We start from the raw sequence: 18,840 nt of genomic DNA, 5'->3' as shown, positions 1-18,840 counted from the left end.
TGGCGCAATTTATGCCATTTCTTCGGCCGCTTCTTCGCCCGAACCGTAACGTGCACCGAGGTGTGTTATACATCAAAATGTGCGTCTCGATCCTGTGACTACGCGCATTACTTTTCTCAGTCAAAAGCGTCACCGTGGCGACGATAGATGCCAAAAAGCGTGCCCCCCTTCATCTGATTGGTAAATATTTGATAGCTCCTACTTTCTGCCATAACCTTTGAATGGTTTGACATAAAGACTCATGGGTGGTGTCATCGGACTCGGTTTTGAGTACTTCACCATAATTGGTGTTTTTGCCCGGCCCCTTGTTCTGATTGGTTGATAGTTGATAGTTCCTATTTTCTGCTATAACTTTTGAACGGGTTGTGATACAGACATGTGGGTGGTGTCATTGGATTTGGTTTAGAGTCCTTAAACTTCATTGGTGTAAATTAGCTCCGCCCCTTCTTCTGATTGGTCGATATTTCATAGTTCCTATTTTCCGCCATAACTTTTGAATGGTTTGACATAGAGAGTCGTGGATGGTGTCATTTCTGATATGCTTATGATGATGAGTTCTTTTTATAGTATTATTGACCTAGGAATGTGGGGGGAACCCGGGGGGGGGTGCAGTGGCCATGAGTGCGAGGGCCCGTTCATCGCTGCTTGCAGCTTTAATTCTTATTTAATTCAGAGCCAAATATTGCTGTGCTTATAGTCACATCAAGCAGCATGCAGTTTGTGAATAAAATATTCTGATTCATGAAAAAGAAGAATACGCATAGAAAAAAAAACCATACTGTAGTTGACCTCAAGTGAATGATTTCATGTTGCTTATTGAGAAAAAAAAACAATAAAAAAAAACTGGCATTTTGGGGATAAGATGGAGTTTCATTTATGTTTCGTCCCATTATTGAAATTGAAATAGTGAAATTGAAATAAATGTATTTTTCATTCCAGACACAACAAAATTACCTGGCAGTACAACCCATCAAGAGAACAGAAAAAACACAACAGACGACAACATACGTATATAAGGTATACAGAGTATACTGGTGCAATTAGCTGACAAAGTATGTACACTGGGAAAAGGGAGGGAAAAAAAACACCTTCACACTGTGTGCAAAAAAAAAACAGAACAAAGGCTAGCATGTGTGGTGGTGAGGGCGTTCAATATAGGGGAATACATATGCATCATTGTCTTATTTTTGTTCATAAAAGAGATTGTTTGCTGCACCTGCCTCTGATATTTCCCACATTTGGCTCCTCCGCCAACACCACAACCCGACAGCTCCACAGCAGACAGTACACTTTAAAGTACCTTTAAATGCCACAGTAAGGCAGCTCAAACAACTCAAGTACATTCCCTCCAGCCATTGTTTATTGCATTTCCTGCTATGAAATACAGTATCAAATGCCCACTGTGGGTAATAAGTCTGTTTCTTTACAATGCCGTGCCCTGTGCATTGTTTATTCTTTGTGTTTGTGAGGGTGAGTTTGTTCACTGGGACAGTCAAAAGCACCTATTATTATTGTTATTTTTTTCTCTAGACTTCCTCGAAGACCCAACATTTTCTCATGCGTAACTAGACATTGATATTTCTGACCTTAAAGGCATGCCAATATTACAAACCAACATCTTTGAGATCGCTGGAAAAACAATCCAGCTGAAGCTGGAAAATGTTTGCTGCGAGTTCACAACCAAATACATGAAACAAAAATCAATGTTGTCATGTAATGTTGATGGCAGTTGAATAAGACTGTATGGTGCCTGTTATTTTCCTTGCATGCCTGATGTCCTGTCACCGTTTAGATTTGTCTTTAACCGAGAGAAAGGTGTACAAAGATGAGATACTGCGGGTGAGAACTGAATCGGTGAGTGATTTGTCAGAATGTTTTTGCGTAGAGTGAAATTCATCAGTTTTTCAAGCAGAAAGAGTCTTTTTTGGACCATTTTGTAAACAAAACAAGGTCTGTCCACCTCAATGCTCAGGTAAGGTACCCTTCACTTCAACTCCCACCCTTTGATTTCCAGCTGTTGAACCAGTCTGTAAGCAGCATTACAGTTCCTTAGCTTTAGAGATGTTTAACTCTTTCCTAGATTAGAGTGACTAGTGGGTCCACCTGCTGATGATATGCACCTGAAATATGTGAGCCACCAAGGCAGTGATGTTTACATATGTGTGTATTGTCTTTTTGTCTGAGTTGGAAGTTACAATACAAAGAGCAAAATTGAATTAAAAATAACTTACAAGAGCAGAATATAAAAGACATACAATCATTTTAGTCCGTTTTGGAAATGGCAGTTACACTCTTGTAGTTCTTAAAGTTGTAAGTAGAGTTTTAAATTGATCCAGCGAAATGAAGTGCTGAGTGAGTGAATTTAGCAGATTGTTCCATGACCAAGGTGCAGCGCAGAAGAAAGCCTTTTAACCCAGATTTGAGTGGATTTGGGGGACAGGGCAGCAATAGCCTTTCGGGTACCCCAAACAAAATGGCTTTCTGGTCTCTACAGTGTCACACTATTGATTCCCACAAAGTTTGTGTGGTTTCCAACATGGCGTTAAGGGAATGTAGCTCATGGAGAAATGTTTATCACATTACAGTGTAGCACATGTTTTTAGAATCTCAAAAGTAGCTATAGAAAAGATTTCACAATTGCTTTGCACAATCTAATATAAATAACTGAGTCAGAGTTACGTGCAAAATACACTATACATTTGTTTCGTTCACATTCTGTTGCAATGGAGAAAAAAATTGATAGAGCGAAGGCTCACACTATTGATTCCCACAAAGTTTGTGTAGTTTCCAATAAGTTGTTGCTGTATTTCATGAAGTCTAATGGGATTGTTTTGACAGACCACCTCTTGGGGCATGAGCACAGGTCTTTGGGCACCCCTCAACTAGCAGTCTTTGACTGACAGTTTTTTGGTTAGCTACGCCAGAACCTTTCACTCATCATTTTCTGAGGGGAGCAATAATGGTCGGATTCCGCGACTCGAATATTCTCACAAACTCAGGACAGATCAACGATCCAGGAACACACTGTAATCGTTGTCTGTTGGTGTCACGACTGGTGTTTGATGTGGACCCAAACGCAGGAGAGCAGGAGGCAGGAGTTGCAAAAACCAGGATTTATTCCACAAAACCAAAAACAAAGCGCTGCTTGGCAGGATCAAAACAGGGATCGAAAAACTTGAGCAGAAAAAACATGGGAGGAAGGAAAACAGTACAAACGGACAGGGAACAAGGGAATGACAAGACCAGATATACACAGGGGATAACGAGACAACACGTGCAGACAATCAGGGCAGAACGGACACAGGCGGGGCAAAACAGAAACTGAAAGGCTGGGTGGAATGTCAAACCCTGACAGAACGGGGCGCTGGCTGCGGGGGGTCCGGGAGCATCACTGGAGCAGGGGCTGATGCGTCCGGGACCCCCACCGACGACACGCCCAAGACCACCGCCGGAACAGCGGCTAGCTGGGGCTGGCGTCGACGCCGTCACTCCAGAGCCTGGATGCTCCGGGGCCCACCCCGAGCCAGGCGTGTTCCCCAGAAGGGGGACTCCTCCTCGAACCACCTCATATTTTTCTCCACCTCCCGGCGGAGAAACCCCCAGAGGGAAATCCACTCTCCCGCTGGGTCCATTTTGGGGCGGTCCGTTTTGTCACGTCTGGTGTGTGGCGTGGACCCAAACGCAGGAGAGCAGGAGGCAGGAGTTGCAAAAACCAGGATTTATTCCACAAAACCAAAAACAAAGCGCTGCTTGGTACGATCAAAAGTAACAAAACAGGGATCAAAAAACTTGAGCAGGAAAACCGTGGCAGGAAACATGGAGGAAGGAAAACAGTACGGACCGACAGGGAACAAGGGAATGACAAGACCAGATATACACAGGGTATAACGAGACACGACGAGACACAGGTGTAGACAATCAGGGCAGATGGGACACAGGCGGGGCAAAACAGAAACTGAAAGGCTGAGGGGAATGTCAAACCTTGACAGTTGGGGCCCTTAAATTTCAATAGCATGCATCAACGTTGTATGATTAGTTGTTTAACAACTAATGCCGTGCTTTCCGTTAATGCGTAGCGGACACAGGCATAATTATCTGGGGTGAAGCTTGACCAGGGCCCAGGCGCCATCAGGAGGAAGAAAAAACGTTTTTGTGAATGGAATAGTCCAATCACCTTAATAGGCTACCTGTCAATCATGTTAAGTGCATGATGACGCAATGACATGAGCTTTCAGCAAAAAAAAGTAAACAAGAAAATAGATGACAAAAATAGGGTTGCGTCATGTTTAGCATGCCTAAACAAAAAAACGGCGCACAAAAGAGAAAAGAAAAAAAGAGCCAGGATGATATTTAAGCAAAAAGGACAAAATTATATACATTTTTTTTTTACTGCAACTGAGGAAAAAGCCAGTATCCCACCTCGAAAACTGCATTGACCCAACCGCTGGGGGCCAGGAGGAGACTTCCCCTGGGTGTGGCCAGTTACAACATTAACCTACATAGCAGCAATGGCAGTTCTCTATAGTGCGCCTTTGTTTAGGGCAGGCGTGGGGCCACAAAAAAACATATTTGCACCGGGGCCAATTACCATGATGTTACACTACTGATAGGGGAGGTAACATAAGTTACAACACACATCCCTCTAAAGAGACACACACACACACACACACACACACACACACACACACACACACACACACACACACACACACACACACACACACACACACACACACACACACAGTGGCGAAACTACCATATATGCAGACAATGCAACTGCATAGGGGCCCGCACGTGTCCAGGGCCCGCACGCGCAGGACCTGGGGACGTGCGGACTTTTTTTTTTTTTTTTTTTTTTTTTTTTTTTTTTTTTTTTTTTTTTTTACATCAATGTTATGGGCTGGTTATAAAGATATATCTACTTTAAATAAAAATTTTAATTCATAGATGATCTCGGATGATGCAGTGTGTAGTGCGCATGTGTAACCCATATTTGCGTAGAGGAAGAGTTGGCGAGTGAGGAGAGGAAAGGAGTTAAGGCTGATTTATGGTTCCGCGTTACACCAACGCAGATTACGGCGTAGGGTACGCGGCGACGCGCACCGTACGGCGCGCGTCGCCGCGTACCCTACGCCGCGGAACCATAATTCAGGCTTGAGAGTTGAACTGTTGTCAGGAATTAATTAATGACTTTGCCCAGCGGAAGGCCCGGAAAGTCAAACTGTAATTGTAAGTAATGACCCATTATTATTAATATTTGTTATAGTGATAGTGTATCACTAGTTTGTTTGTGTTTATGCGTGTTTATGATGTTTTCATTTGTGGTGTGCCGCCGTGCCACCAAATTTCAATCTGTGCGCTGTGGGTTTATTCTCAGCTGTTGGCACTGCCGGTGTTCCGTCTCACACCGGCGCACTGTGTGCGTTATGCTGTTGGTTATATGTGCTATATATATGGGATTTTTTTTTAAACATATCTATCTGCGCTGTGGTTGTGTTAAGGGTTAAAGCTGTCAGTAGTGCCCGTTGTCATTTGAATGGTGATGCATCTGCTGTGAGATTGCGTCAATCACAGCGTGTCTGTTTTGCATTGTGATGGGCAGGGCCCGGTTTAATGATCTTGCATCGGGGCCCGGTGCTGAGTTGTTTCGCCACTGCACACACACACACACACAATCCACCACAATTCAAGACCACTGCTGTTCAAGGGGCCCATTTGGTTTTGTTATTATTTTTATTCATCATTATCATCATCATTATTATTATTATTATTATTATTATTATTATTATCCATCCATTTTCTATACCTGCTTTATCCTTTTACACGGCCACGGGGGTCTGCTGGAGCCTATCCCAGCTAATTTCAGGGGAGGGACAGGGGTTCACCCTGGACAGATCGCCACATTATCGCAGGGCCACATATATAAACAGACAACCATGCACAATCACTCACACCTACGGGCAATTTAAAATCATCAATTACTGCAATTAGTGCGAGGAAGCCGGAGAAACAGTGTATTTGATATAGTAAAACTTGTTCTTTCTGATGAAGCTGGGTCAATGGGTCAAACTTGAGTGCCCTGATTACAAGACAAAACACTCAGACACATTTTGTATTGAAAAACATTTTTCAATAGCAACAAGTTTGATCAATTTTGAGTTGTTGTGTTCACTGGTGACACCTGTGCTTTGATTGTGTTTGACTTTTGTCACCTGTGCAGCACAGGTGACAAAAGTCAAACACAATCTGCACAGGCTGTGCTCACCATTATGCAGCACGGGTGCTTCACCATGAAAATGTGTTGGCAAGTTGTGTCTAAACAAGTGAAAAGTGCTTGTGGTTTTGCCAAAAGAGTGATTGATTCAAACAGTGGGTTCAGGCAACTGAGAATATGGTTCAGACAATAGAGTTTAGATTTACGATCTCACAAATCCATCCCTTAACATTAAATACAGTGCCACAGTTCACTCTTTTGATCCACTTTTTCACAATTAGTAAAACAAAACTTTTGAATCCTACTGTCCTTTGCTGGGAATTATAAACACAAAACTTCAACTACACAAGTTAAAAACTGAAAAGTTTGTGTGGTTTCCAACATGGCGTTAAAGGAATGTGGCCCATGGAGAAATGTTTATTGATCAGATTACAGTGTAGCACATGTTTTTAGCGTCTCAAAAGTAGCTAAAGAAAAGATTTCACAATTGCTTTGCACAATCTAATATAAATAACTGAGTCAGACTTACGTGCAAAATACACTATACATTTGTTTTGTTCACATTCTTTTGCAATAGAGAAAAAAAATGATAGAGTGAAGGCTCACACTATTGATTCCCACAAAGTTTGTGAGGTTTCCAATAAGTTGTTGCTGTATTTCATGAAGTCTAATGGGATTGTTTTGACAGACCACCTTTTGTGGCGTGAGCACAGATCTTTGGGCACCCCCCCAACTAGCAGTCTTTCAATTTTCCAAAAAGTAAATGTGCAAAATATCTGTAATGTAATGTTCTGAAATGAATATATACACAGTAAACCGTTTTGTCTGTGATTAAAAAAGTACAAAAAGTACAGTAAAGCAGACTGTACCTGTAAGTAAGTCTAAATCTCTGAATCATAGTGGATATACAGTGGGTGGTTGATGGGTGGTTCGATTCACTGAATGCATCCCTCATTACGGTAACATTCCACGCATTCCATGGTGAAAGGCCGTAGCTAGAATTTTATCAGAAATGACCACTTTTATTTTTCTTCATCCTTCTTCCTTCTTATTTTTGCCATCTTCTTCCTTTTACACAAACCTATCCTGCTTGCAATCTAAACTGTTTTTTATAGATCTTCATTTCATGAAAAACAAGTGGGATCAGTTTTGTGTCACTGTGTTTAACACACGACATATTTGTTTTACGTGTGCTGGTCTTTTTCCACTTGTGGTTACCATTACGCATCAGAAGTGCATCATAGTGACAATTGTGTTTTATTGCATGATGATATGTTAAGTGTTTAGCAGAAGGAATGACTCAGATCAGCAAATAGTATTTTACTAGGACAAGATTGTGTATAGTATCAATTGATCTACACGACAGGAGTGTGTTAGCAACTGAGAAAAACTAATATCACATCTACAAATTCAAAGAGGCTGTCTAACATAATCCTAGGGGAAACACTTTAAATGTTAGTTGAATTCTGTTTGTTTGACACCCATGTAAACTGAAGGGATTCTCATGGAGTCAGCAGATCCATGTCAAGTGTCTTCTGTTCTGTTTCACTGTTAACTGTCTTGTAACCCAGCAGTGACATGGCCCTTTTACACACTTCCTGAAGACTTTTGACCTTGCTGTACGGCAACAAGGTGCGAGAACTTTGAGAGGAAGTTTGAAATGCTCCTTTCTTGTTGCCTCTGCCCTTTCCGTGGGTTGCAGTGTAGAGCCATTCCTCCAGTTGGGGGGTCATCTCTAAACCTACAAACTCAAAAATGCCATTTATCTCTTTGAATGCGTTGCGTGCTACATCCTCAAAGCGAACCAATTTGTAGCGTCCTTTTAGAAACGGAGGAGGATTCTCTGATTAATGCGCACATGGCTACGGCACATCTGCTGCACGACCCGATACTGAATTTCTAATGGGGGTACTCTTCTCTGCTCCTGCAAATGCGCGTTCCCCAAAGTTTGTGGGGGCGTGGCTTTGGACGGAGCGCTGACGGGAGGGGGAGGAGGGGGGCTTAGAGGAGGTGCCACTTTCAAATCTTGCTAGCTCTCCAACATTACTGACTATACCTTTAAGATGTAAGGATGTTGTTACAATGACCAGGTTCAGATCCGAAACGGGATGTCAGTGATGTGATCTTCTGTTTTTTTTTCAGGTGTTTACATGGTACATGGAAGAGAAGCCTTAAGCTTTTAGGTTTTATTTTAACATTACAGAACATTTAGAAGAACTTCTTATCCAAAGTGACCCACACCAGAGGACAACAATCAAGTCACAGCAAACATTATAAATTGAAGAGTAAGTTAACAGTATTCAGATATTACTACGTTTACATAGTTTTAGAAGGATTCCTGCAACATTCGTTCACAAAAGTCCCTGTAACAAGGCTCATCACAAACAAGGTTTAGCATTTGATGTAAACTACAGTCATCAGCTTCTAAACATGTGTTGATGGCAGTGGTGGGATTTGAACCCACGCCTCTTCTGAGACTGGAGCCTAAATCCAGCGCCTTAGACCGCTCGGCCACACTACCACTGACGGGTGGAAGAAAGCTGCTTTTCTTTCCAATCAATTCTCCTTTGTTCTTTCATTTACCCTTTTTCAAAGCTTTTCACTGGATTCATTTGTAGATGTGTATGTTGGAATCACATTTTCAGAAAACTTCTAAGTCTGAGGAAAAACCATAAAACCTCCTTATTAAAAGTTAAAAGACAGATAAGTGTGTGATGTCCCTGCCGGGTGTGGTGGCGCGCACCTGTAATCCAAGTTACCGGGAGGTTGAGGCTGGTGGATGGTTTGAGCTCAGGAGCTCTGAGCTGCAGTGGACTATGCTGATCGGTGTCTGCACTAAGTTTGGTATGGATATGGTGATCCTGGGGGAGTCCGGGACCACCAGGTCATCTAAGGAGGGGAGCATCGGCCCAGGTCCGAAACAGAGCAGGTCAAATCCCCCGTACCGCTCAGTAGTGGGGTCGGGTCGCACCTGTGAATAGATGCTGAAGTGCAGCCTGAGTAATACAGCGAGACCCAGTCTTTTTACACTCCCTCTACTCTTATAATAACTACCGTCACGACACACCAGCTCCCACATCAGCTCTTCACATCTTGTTGCTGCTTTTCTCTCTTCTGTTGCATTCAAAACAACTACAATTTCTTGTTCCTACAGCGCCTCCACCTGGAGAAAATGATTAATCACAGCACTCACTGCAGCTTCACAAACTTACCTCATATATTAATCTCACCATCTTGCTCCACACGCTTGTTGCTTCTTTTTATTTCACTAATTAAATAAACACGTTGAAATTTTTATAATGTCCCTTTGACCATCTGCACACCACATGATACATAACATACCGTATTTTCGCGACCATAAGGCGCAACTTTTTTTTTTTTTTTTTTTTTTTTTTTTTTTTTAATGTGCCGGGCGCCTTAAGAAACGGTGCGCCGTGTCTATTACCTGAATTACGGTAATGTCAGGCCGGCCACCATGAGAACGGTAAAGGGAGAAGGGGGCGGGTGAAGCCCCCCGTGAGTTACGAGTCCACTGAGCTGTTTAATGCGAAACAGATGATGAAGACTTTTAAGGATTTGCTTGATGTGTAAAGTGAAATAAAATACAATCAAACTAAGTTTTGCTCCGCTCTATTTAAATAAGCACACTTGTGTGTGAGTGTTCTGCAGCGCGCGTGTGTTTTGCATGTCGGAACCGATCGCACCTGCCGTGGGGTTGCGGGTCCGATCGCCGCATCCCCGCTGCAGATCCGGCTGAAATGCCGGTGCTCTTTCCCCGGGAGCCCCTACTACAAGTCCATGTGGGTTCCTCCGGTCCCAGCCGGTCGGAACCGGTGACTTTCCCCGGTTAAAGCAGCGGCTGGAGCAGCGCGGTGATGGGCACTGCTGCAGCCGACTTCCTGGTTCCCAAAGCGGTCCGATCGACCTGGTTCCCGGCCGCTTTGGGAGCAGAGATTTCTGGGGTACGTCTTAGGTTGGATCAGCTTCACCCTCCGAAATTTGCAGCCAAATCTGTCGGTTACAAACCCGGTACCGGATCCCGACATGCGCGGGTGTGTTCGCGGCGCAGCGCGGCGCGGCGCGACACACACTTACTGGTTTATGTGGTGCTGGCCTGGCGCAGCTGATGGACAGAAACTGTATGGTGATTTTTAAAAGAAAAACTTTGCATAAGACGTTTCCAGCCGGAGTCATTATAAGGACGAATGAAAAGAGGGGGCTGCATGAAGGGATGATGATCAACAAGCTGAGACAGGTCTGGAAATTCGGACCGGCGCAGCTGAATTAACGGAGCTCAGTCGGATACAAACCCCGGTACCGGCTCCCCAACAGCGCGTGTGTGAGCGGGTCCAGCGCGAGGGTCCCGGGACGCGGGACCCGGGACCCGGGACCGCCGCGCTACCAGCGTGGGGGGGGGGGCGGACCGGGACCCGGGACCCGGTCCAGCGCGAGGAAGCAGACGGGGAGCGGGACCCGGGACCGCCGCGGTCGGGATTTTTAAAAGAAAAGCCTTCCCTAAAGAGACTTTTCCAGCCAGAGTGAAATGAAGGGCTGGATGGATGAGGAGATGATCAGTGGCTGAGACAGGTTTATGTGCAGCAACCTGGTGGTTTTTTTAAATTCTTTAATGCAGAAACAGAATATGAACCTTTGAAGGGTTTGATTAATGTGAAAAGTGAAATAAAATATCAAACTAAGTTTTGCTTCCGCTGTATTTTTAGCGCGTGTGTGTTTTGCAACGCCTGTGTGTGCAGCTCCGTCTCCGTAGACGGCGCCTTTTGGGTCGGTGCGCCGTATGTGTGTTTTAAAACCAAAAATGACACACAAAACTGAGGGTGCGCCTTTCCACACAGTGCGCCATATGGTCGCGAAAAATACGGTAATAGATCATTTTAGAAATTCATCCATTAAACAATTTTCAGTCTTCAGTGAGGACTGATTGTGAAAACAAAAAGACATGACAGCAGCATTAGGTTTTATTAGGCTTTTAGGTTTTATTTTAACATTACAGAACATTTAGAAGAACTTTGTTTATACAAAGTGATGTCACTACCGAGTTTTTTTTAAAGATTTTGTGGCTCTAGTGGCCTTTATTCACAGTTTAGGCAGGAATGGGGAAGAGAGAGAGAATGGGGATGACATGCAGCAAAGAACTGCAGGCTGGGACTCAAACCTGCGGACTGTAGCCTCAGTACATGGGCCGCTTGCTTTAACCACCCAGCAGCCCTGAATGGTGCTTTTTAAGCCATTTTTGTTTTGTCTTACCGCATCCTTCCATGTTAGTTTTTATTTTCCAACTGTTTGGCTTTAAGGTTTTTTCTCCCTAAGGGAAAACACGCACCCTAGGGGAGTTTTTACCTGCCGTTGTTTATCTAATAACTGCTCGGGGGTCATCCTCTGGGTCTCTGGAACAATTTGTACTGTAATAGACGCCATATAAATAAAATTACATTAAACTGAGCTAAATTGAACTAGCAGGAGCTGGTTTAGGTTGGATGACTTCGACCTTTGATGCTGATTAGTATTTTATTACATTAATTCTGATCAAATATGTCCAAACATCCAAAGGAATGAAACGAGAACCAGCGCTGCTCTGCTGGGACCACAGACAACATCATCACTTGAGTAAGCCCTCCATGGTTTTCTGAAAAGTGGATCTGAAGCCTCTTCTTTTTCCTCGTTCTGTGCGGCGTCATGTTGCAAATGGGTGAAATGAACAAGGCCCGGGAAGCCAGCTGGAACACGTCCACCTCACGTCTATCAAAGTTAGCCGGAGCTCACGGCCACTTCAGCCGGACCGTGATGGAGGAGTTGTGGACCTGCTGCTGAATGTTTGCGGCGGCAGCTTTCACTTCAAATGTCGTTTTGGTGTCAAAATCAGAAGTGACTTCTGGATTTAACCCTTTAGGTACCAGCCTGCTCTTGTGCTTCTGCTCTCACATGGTATCTGACCGCTGTACAGGAGGCTGCGGTGCTGGTTTTGCAAAAAAGTTCTCTCTTCAAATGATAAATAAATGTGTTGCTTTATATCATTTTATTGATGTGATACAAGAAAAATGTAACCACCAGGCTATAAATGGGTTTATTGCTGCAAAGCTGAACATTTTAACATGGAGGTCAATGGAGATGGACTCACGTTTGGATCAAGCCCCTGGTGGCCAGTCAAGTCCATTAAGATGGACGGAGATGGGGCTCATCAAGAAATAAGGTGGTTTTAGAAGGAATTATGTTAGCAGAGGTTTAAATTTTCTCCCGGGATGAGCGTGTGTTTTACAAGGCCAGCTGCTCTCTGCTTTGTTCCCATCTTTAATCACAAACCCTTTCCTGACAGTTTTGGTCGACTGTCGTCACTGAAAATAACCGCTGGCCTGAAAAATAGCCAATGTGAACAGTCATTGACACTTTTAAATGAATAAAACAGATACCAGTTCCCTGTATGAAAGGGTGACAGCCCAACTGCTGCACTGAATTGGATGTTGTGATGTCAGGTAAGCAGCCAGATGTGAACCTGGCCAATGTCGCCCCCGTGAGGCCGAAATTATTTATGCAGTTGAGGGAAAAACAACCACACTGTTATTACAAGTTATTACAGTTATTACAGCAACATATTACTGAGAAAGAAAAGAGGGGCAGAGAAAATCAATTATATGATGACTAATTATTGACTAAATAATTGGTAGCCATGTTGCTATCAAGAATATCCAGTGATTCCCTTGGGGAGTGGCAGCCTAGTGATTACAGAAGTGGACTGGAGTCTGGAGGACCAGATTCAAGCACCCAGAATGCAACCCAGGTCAACCCAGGGTCCCCTGAGCAAGGCCCTCAACCCCGAGTGCTGTTCATATGGCAGCCCACTGCCATTATTAGAGATGGGTTAAATGCAGAGACTCCCCTTTTTTTTTTTCAATCCACTTTTAAATTTTATGTCTGCAACACATCCCCTGCAAAACTGACTGTAACTTTATTTTATTTTTTTATTACATAAATTCTGATCAGATCTGTCCAAACATCCTCATTTCAGATCTTACTATCAAAACAGCTGCCAGGGCTGAAACGAGGACCGGTGCAGCTCTACTGTAAACTGAACTGTAACTTGGAGAAAAAATATTGAAAGCCCCATAGTTTTTCGTTACTTTGTTGTTTGTTGTGGTTTTTTTTTTGTTTTTGTTTTTTTGTGTGTCCATAAATCAAAGTGTCCATAACATGTTTACAGGTCTGCCATGATGTGTTCAATCAAAAGTAAGGTGCACAAATGTTTTGCAAACTGCTCTATTTTGGTGTCTTTTTTAAACCTAAAGTTTAAACTAAAACGTCAAAAGTTTAAGGAAACATAATCTGACCAAAGTTCAAAAGTTAAAGTTAGAATTAAGCAGAACTTCAGTTTCTGTTTATTAGTTTTTTCTCTTGCAGATTCCAAAGACTTGTGTGCCCGTAAACTTAAACTTAAACTTTATTTATTTATATAGCACCAACTCATGCAGTGTAAATGCAACTCATGGTGCTTTACATACAAAATAAAATAACAATCAAAAGTACAATTTAAAACATCCCATACGACCCCACCCCCCACCCCCCACCCCCCACGCATACACACACCCTCACTCACACTCATACACATGTGCATACACTCACACGCCCACACACACACACACACACACAATAAGTGGACTGGTGACATGGCTTAGCACTAACGATCCAGGTGAGGAAAACACTACCTATGGGTGGCCGTCCCCACCGAGAGGCTCCACCGACCACGACCACAGGGAGCATCGCCACAGAGACCCCCCCAACCCGGACAGACCAGACCAGGAGTCCCACCCCCAGCTACCCTGAGGCCTGGGTAGTGTGTTTTCCTGTGTTTCTCTCATTCCAGAGTTGACCAGGCAGGAAGGGGGGGGGGGGGGGTCACTACGAGGAGGGGATGTGGTGTGCAAAGTAGGCCACCGCGGGGGAGCGGCGGACCTGGTCCACCGCGGGGGGAGCGGCCCGGGTCCACCGCGGTCGGGATCCGAACAACGGGGTATGAAAAGTTTATTTACTGTTGTGCTTGCCTGCCACGCTGATGGACAGAAACGGCCGCCGATGGTGATTTTTAAAAGAAAAACGTTGCCTAAAGAGACTTTTCAAGCCAGAGTCATTATAAAGGCAAATGAAAAGGGCTGGATGGATGAAGAGATGATCGAGTGGCTAAGACAGATTTATGTGCGGCGACCTGGTGTTTTTTTAAAATTCTTTAATGCGGAAACAGAAGAGTGAAAAAGTGAAATAAAATATCAAACTAAGTTTTGCTCCCGCTCTATTTTTGAATAAGCACACTTGTGTGTGTGTGTTCTGCAGCGCGTGTGTGTTTTGCGGCACGCGTGTGTGCAGCTCCGTGTCTGTAGACTGCGCCTTTTGGGTCGGTGCGCCGTATGTGTGTTTTAAATCCAAAAATTACACACAAAACTGAGGGTGCGCCTTTTCACACAGTGCGCCGAATGGTCGTGAAAATACGGTATACTGGAAATGAAACTTTAATAATCAACATTTCTATCATTATGAAAAACCAGACAGTTATTACAAAAATTGTCTAATTATTCAATGCTAATATGTTAATAATTATTTTCACATGTAACAAGATTCTTCACATTTAACGTTTCATAAGTCAATAGACAACATAATTTGTGTCATGCTATGTATGTTTGTGATAATTTCCTGATTCTTCGTGAAAAGACTTCTCCGGAGCAAATGCAGGCTCTGCAACACAATAAAAAAAAAAACTCAGTTCAGCAAAATATATTTTTGTTGTTCTTTTAAGTGTGCAGCATTATGTGAACAGCTTTTACACAGCAAAAAACATTAGCCTTCAATTTACTCACATTCACAAATGTAAGCCACCTCAAGGTACTTGTATGTGCCAGGACAAGGATCCCCAAATTCTGAGTAGCCAGTTCTGATGGCGCAGCTGTTTTTCCTGTTACACCTGCAAGCATAAATGAAAATAGGTCCGTATATGTTGCCGGGTGTGAAATATGTCACTTAAAGCAGCACAACGTAACTTTCAGCTTTTCTGAGTTTGGCGGCATCTTTTGGACAAAAGCAGTAGTGCTTTACCAGAAAGAACACCACGTTTCCCATGAGCACCAGCGCATACTGCCGGAAAACTCCTGTCCCGTCGCGTGCATTTGTTTTGAGAGAAGACGGGACGCTTTTCTGTTTCACCAAGTGAACAGACGGAACGCAAAAAAAAAGATGTTAAACTGCTGGAAAGGAACTGGAATTTACCGGGATACCTTAAACAAGGAAGCCAGGGAGCGGTATATGGAGAAAATAATGATTATTACCGGTCTGGATCCATATGAAATCCCTACTGAAGAATGGAGCTCCTCGTCGGAGCGCCACTCTAGAAGGATTTACTGCCGCAGTTCTGCACAACCCACGTCTTAGGCTACCTTGTTTAGGAGTGTTTGGCAGCTGCTTTGGTAAATGTTTGACTCGCCATGTGTTTCAATCAATTAGTATAATAGTACAACATACAGTACATGTTTTGTATTACTCTTACTTTTCTTTTCTTTTTTTTTGACTGCTTTGAAGAGGCTCCGAGGCGTGAGCAATATTTTTTTTTCCTCGTGAGATTATTTTTTTCCTCTGCAGCTACAAATCAAATGGTTAATATTTTTTCCTCAACAAAATTAATCGCACCGCAGAGAGCTGGCCAACAACTGCGTTTAGCTGGAGAAGTGGGGAATAAAACCCGTTTGAATGATCCGACCCCGGTCTGTGAGTGTTTGTTTGTGGTTTAATAAACCCGTGTTTTGATCCGACGCCCGTCTGTGTGTGTGTTAGTTTGTTTACTGAGGAACGTTATGTTTGGTCGGACTCGTTACAGCCGCGATCCAACCGAGCCGACGACTCTTTTACTCTTTTAATTTGTTTTCTCAGATAATTGGCCGGCCTCCGTGGTTCTGCCTCCGAGCAGGAAACCGGTGAAAAGTTAAACCATTAGAGGTCTTTTCCCCACGTCTGTTGTGTGTGGAGCTGCTGCAGCCACAATGCAGCAACGGGTTACCATCTTCTGATGAGCTCTGAGCTCCAAGCCCCGCCCATTTTCGTCTCGACTACGAATCGGGAAGGAGGGGGAAGTGACGTATGCCGTAAGGCAGTCAAAGCCGTAAAAATGTGTAGTTTTTTAGTGTGGCAGGGTTCCTACCATGCTCCTCAAAGTTACATAGTGCCAGTGAAGGTGATACAGACCCCTCAGACCATGACAGAGGTGTCATTAAACCTGTTGGAAGTTGATGTACCATCACAATGACTCTGGAAATATTATATTAAGGTGGAAAAGTTACGTAGTGTCGCTTTAATGTGGAATTTATGATTGTCATCTTAAACGCTGTGACCTTTCTATGCATTTGTTTCCTGTAATTTAAAAATTGAATTCTGCAAGCATTGATGTTCTTTTATATACCTGCATCAGTGAAAACAGACTTTCCCTTACCTTTCAGCAACTTTTGTAGTGGGGCTGGAGCAGTGGACGTTTCGAATCTGGGAGGCAGGTCGGCCATAAGAGCAGGTGGTCTGGTCGCGGCGTCCATAATCGGCACCGTAGACGGAGATAACCTGGCCCTGCTCTGATAAAGAGACGGAGAATGTGACATTGTCAGAAAAACAAATGTAATTTTGCTCATATCTGTAACCAGCCAGTCATGCTGAATGCAAAAAATAAATGAAAAATTGATTCTTACCACAAGTCAACAGTGCAAGAGAGCGCTCACACACAGAACGGCGAACTGTCAAAATAAAAAGCATGTATGACATCTTCTCATTAAATTTCACAGTCAAACCAATGTGCAACTTTATCTATTAGACGGGTTAAAAGCATGTTACTGACTCGCTGGGAGGCAGATGTATTTGGTCTCAAGATACTTGTAGATGCCGGGGCAGGGATCGGAAGTACGAACAACATTTGTGTTGATCTCACACACTTGTTTGCCATCACACCTGTTCAGTATGACAATATTAATAAAAAAAGACTAATTCATTTCAGTGACTTACTACTTTGGTTCCTACAAATGTGAACTTTTTAACCCAAATTAGCATAGCATTATATGTCCATGTTTGAGCTCTAAAAACTAATTTATGTTTGCCTGAAGCCTTTAAAGTTATAATGCTAATATAGGATTTAATAATACATATTTAAATAATACTCTATATTCTACCACACAACTAAGACTGAAAGCATTTTACTGAAAAACACTGAAGAAAGATGCCAGTGCTAAATGTGTACGTTAATATTTTCAACTGGTAGACATTTAACCTACTTTACAACGATATATCTAAGATGCTAATAAAGGAATATCTTATCTTATCTTATGCTGCTCCAAAGCAGCGTCAGTCCGTCTGTATTAAATCTTTATTACTGGGGGAATTAGGCCACATAGTGAGAACCTGTTTCCTGTTGGTATATTTGTGTTGCTGAGTGTGTTTTGTCTGATAATAAAACTCACCAATTTTGCTTTAGTGGTAAATATTGTAGTATTCTACATTGAAAGCTTCATATACAAAAAGGTATAGATGCACTTCCTGAAGTAAACATGAAATGTATTACTTAAAATACAATTTGCACCTGTACTTGATGACATCTACAGTGCCGGGTTGGGAGCATTGAGTATTGATGATCTGGTGTGGAGGCCTGTGCTCACTGCAGGTCACACGATCTGCACGGCCATACAGTGCTGAGATCACACTGATGACTCCACTATCTGTTACACACCAAAGGAAGAAGTAAGTAAAAATAGGGGGAGCCGAAGATTATAACGTTTTCACAGTAGCATCATAGCATGACAGATATAATAGGAAGGAGCTATAGGCCAGGCAAAATTGTAACAGTGTAAATTTGATTCTTACCACATTTCAGACGATGGACGCTGTAGGGGTCCTCACAGGTTATGACTCTCTCTGTGAAACCACCTGAAATAAAAGAAAAAAGTTAATCACGGAATAAGTCACATTTAATGTTCTTGTGCTGTTTGTATGACATAAATCGAGCATTTTCTCATCTACCTGGATACAAGGCCAAGCAAGCAGCTGCAAGTGCTGGAAAGGAAGAAACACGTGTAAGGGATGTGTAATATCTACAACTGGCCAGCCATCGTAATTAATTCCCCTCATTAACAACGGATAATCCATGGAAGTGACTAGATAGGGCTGGACAGGATTGTGAAAAACAGATGTAATGACTTTGGTGCCATTGTTACATACAGACATTTTAAATTCCTTTAAAATCTCACGCTCTGTAAACTAGTGTATTGTTCCAGTCAGGATTCCTTTCTATACTCACACAGTGCAGTGGTGAGTCTGAAGAGCAGCATGGTTGTAGATGATCCCGTCTTGAGAGAAAGATGAAATTCATGGCGACAGAGACAGAAATGCTTGAATTTATACCTCTTGGTGAAGAGATGACCTTATGCAACCTCCTCTTGCCCTGTAATACAACTATAATACCTTGTAATGTGCAACAATGAGGAAACAGATCATACTGATAACAAAAGGATAAAAAAGATTTCTCAACAATCCAACTCCCCTTAGCAAGATAATGTGAGGTAAAGGTCAAAAATATCTCTGACCGTCAGAGTTAAGATAAGAAG

General features: G+C 43.0%; 1 protein-coding gene and 1 non-coding gene across 2 annotated transcripts; both read right to left on the bottom strand.

Annotated features, from left to right (window-relative positions):
* Positions 1-8,653: 8,653 nt before the first annotated feature.
* Positions 8,654-8,735, bottom strand: trnal-uag (transfer RNA leucine (anticodon UAG)). The gene has a single exon. It is a non-coding gene; the product is annotated as a tRNA-Leu (tRNA).
* A 5,925-nt stretch (positions 8,736-14,660) lies between these two features.
* On the bottom strand, positions 14,661-18,640 carry LOC133457461 (L-rhamnose-binding lectin CSL2-like). Its single transcript, XM_061736777.1, has 9 exons — positions 18,534-18,640; positions 18,257-18,289; positions 18,101-18,163; positions 17,820-17,955; positions 17,085-17,194; positions 16,939-16,983; positions 16,692-16,824; positions 15,073-15,176; positions 14,661-14,950 (listed from the first exon to the last, which is right to left on the bottom strand). Coding segments are annotated over exons 1-9 (657 nt in total). The 5' UTR covers positions 18,565-18,640; the 3' UTR covers positions 14,661-14,948.
* Positions 18,641-18,840: the final 200 nt, after the last annotated feature.

Source organism: Cololabis saira, chromosome 12 (genome assembly GCF_033807715.1).
Source record: "Cololabis saira isolate AMF1-May2022 chromosome 12, fColSai1.1, whole genome shotgun sequence".
In the NCBI taxonomy this organism is placed as follows: Eukaryota; Metazoa; Chordata; class Actinopteri; order Beloniformes; family Belonidae; genus Cololabis; species Cololabis saira.
This window is presented reverse-complemented; position numbering and strand designations above follow the sequence as displayed.